Raw genomic sequence first — 1,494 nt, 5'->3', positions numbered from 1 at the left:
CAGCAAGACTGGTTAGATACCCAATAATACTATCAATATCAAACATAACCAAGCTCGGAGGCGGCTGCTTAGACTCAGCCTGGAGGTAGATATGGATTGGCTCAGTAGACTCTGAGTCAGACAGGATTCTATTATATACCTCTATTTTGCGTGTTACTGTGGTCCATCCAGCAAGGTTATCCACCTTCCTTGGTAATCAATTCTGGCTGAGAATATCTGGGAATGGTTCTCGACCCTATATAGAAGCAGCAGTCTGGCGGTGACAATCACTACAGCACCCATGGTGTTGGATTAGCTGGCCAGTCAGACGCTGGCCAGTTCCTGTGCGGGATTCGGGATTCGGGCCTCAACTGTTACCATGTTGACTGGGCAAGAGGTGACCTGGTAGGATTAGCAGTAAATAACTTTAAAGCTCTTGAAAACTTACTTCAGATTAGCTTGAATTAGATATAGATAGGGCTCTACCAGTTTCAATTTGCTCACTATTATTATACAGGAGACTAGAAGAATCTCTTGTACTCTGTATATCTTTAGCAGCTATACTAGCGGATCTGGTCGCCTCAGATACATGCCCCGGCAAGAGGACTGGATCATCAGGTGGAAGAAGCATATCCAACTCATCTAGAATTGCCACAGGCTCATGTTCCGGACGTAGATTAGTTTCTGGTAAGGGCGGATCTGCCGAAAGAGGGTAATATACAGTAAACTGGGCATCGCGTTTCGCAGCAGCTGTTAACTGCCGCGCTTGTCGGCGTTGGTCTGTGTACCTTTTCTTCTTCTCCTCAGCTGACTGATACTTCGATGGCCGTCCTCGCTTTTTAGACAGTGGTTGAGACGACGACATGATTAAATCTGACTCGGCGCCTATTCGGATTATTTCTAGCGTGGTGGAATATATGTTATGATTTCTGCATGTGCAAAGGGGAAGGAGGGCAGAATAATATGGTATCAGGTACACACACGTAGCCTCTTAAGGAATAGATACTGGTAATGATAGGATCTTTATTCTCCAGACAATTTCTTCACGATAGGTTTAATATTAGATATGTCTTAAGAGTGTCGGGAACTGTCAGCCAATCAACTGGACGCGGTACAGGCGTGACACGACACGCAGGGAGGAAAGATATTCCACGCCGAGTGTCTTGCGAGGATCACGAGAGCAAGCTCAACGTGCGAGACAAGCTTCACAAGCAAGCCTAGCCAGCCCTACACGGCTTACCGAGTTTGAAGATCAAGCAAGCCGCTCAACCTACGGTGGCTTGATGGACCTGATCTATTAGGATATTGTCACGGCGGACACCTGAACCCTAAGGCATAAACAGTCTAGCGAAACAGCCTAGCTAGCGATCAGCTACAAGCGGACTACCCCGCCGCTGCTCAAAACGCTGGTGGCCCGACGGCTAGCCACTGTATGTAGATATACTCGGGATCTCTAGTCCTTCGAGTCCGCCAAGTAATTTGTTCTGTTCTCTCTGATACCGAAGCCCCTATAGC

At 47.4% G+C, this 1,494-nt stretch overlaps 1 protein-coding gene across 1 annotated transcript; it reads right to left on the bottom strand.

The window, feature by feature from the left end:
* Positions 1–303: 303 nt before the first annotated feature.
* Positions 304–844, bottom strand: BDV17DRAFT_296838 (uncharacterized protein; the record flags this gene model as incomplete). The annotated part of the gene is made up of 2 exons (XM_073763388.1): positions 304–381; positions 569–844. The coding sequence occupies 2 exons, from the start codon at positions 842–844 to the stop codon at positions 304–306; spliced, it is 354 nt and encodes a 117-aa protein (XP_073609773.1).
* Positions 845–1,494: the final 650 nt, after the last annotated feature.

This window comes from Aspergillus undulatus, assembly GCF_047715775.1.
Source record: "Aspergillus undulatus strain CBS 261.88 unplaced genomic scaffold BDV17scaffold_159, whole genome shotgun sequence".
NCBI classification, from domain to species: domain Eukaryota; kingdom Fungi; phylum Ascomycota; class Eurotiomycetes; order Eurotiales; family Aspergillaceae; genus Aspergillus; species Aspergillus undulatus.
Note: the sequence above shows the minus strand (reverse complement) of the source record. Positions and strands in the feature narration are given on the sequence as shown.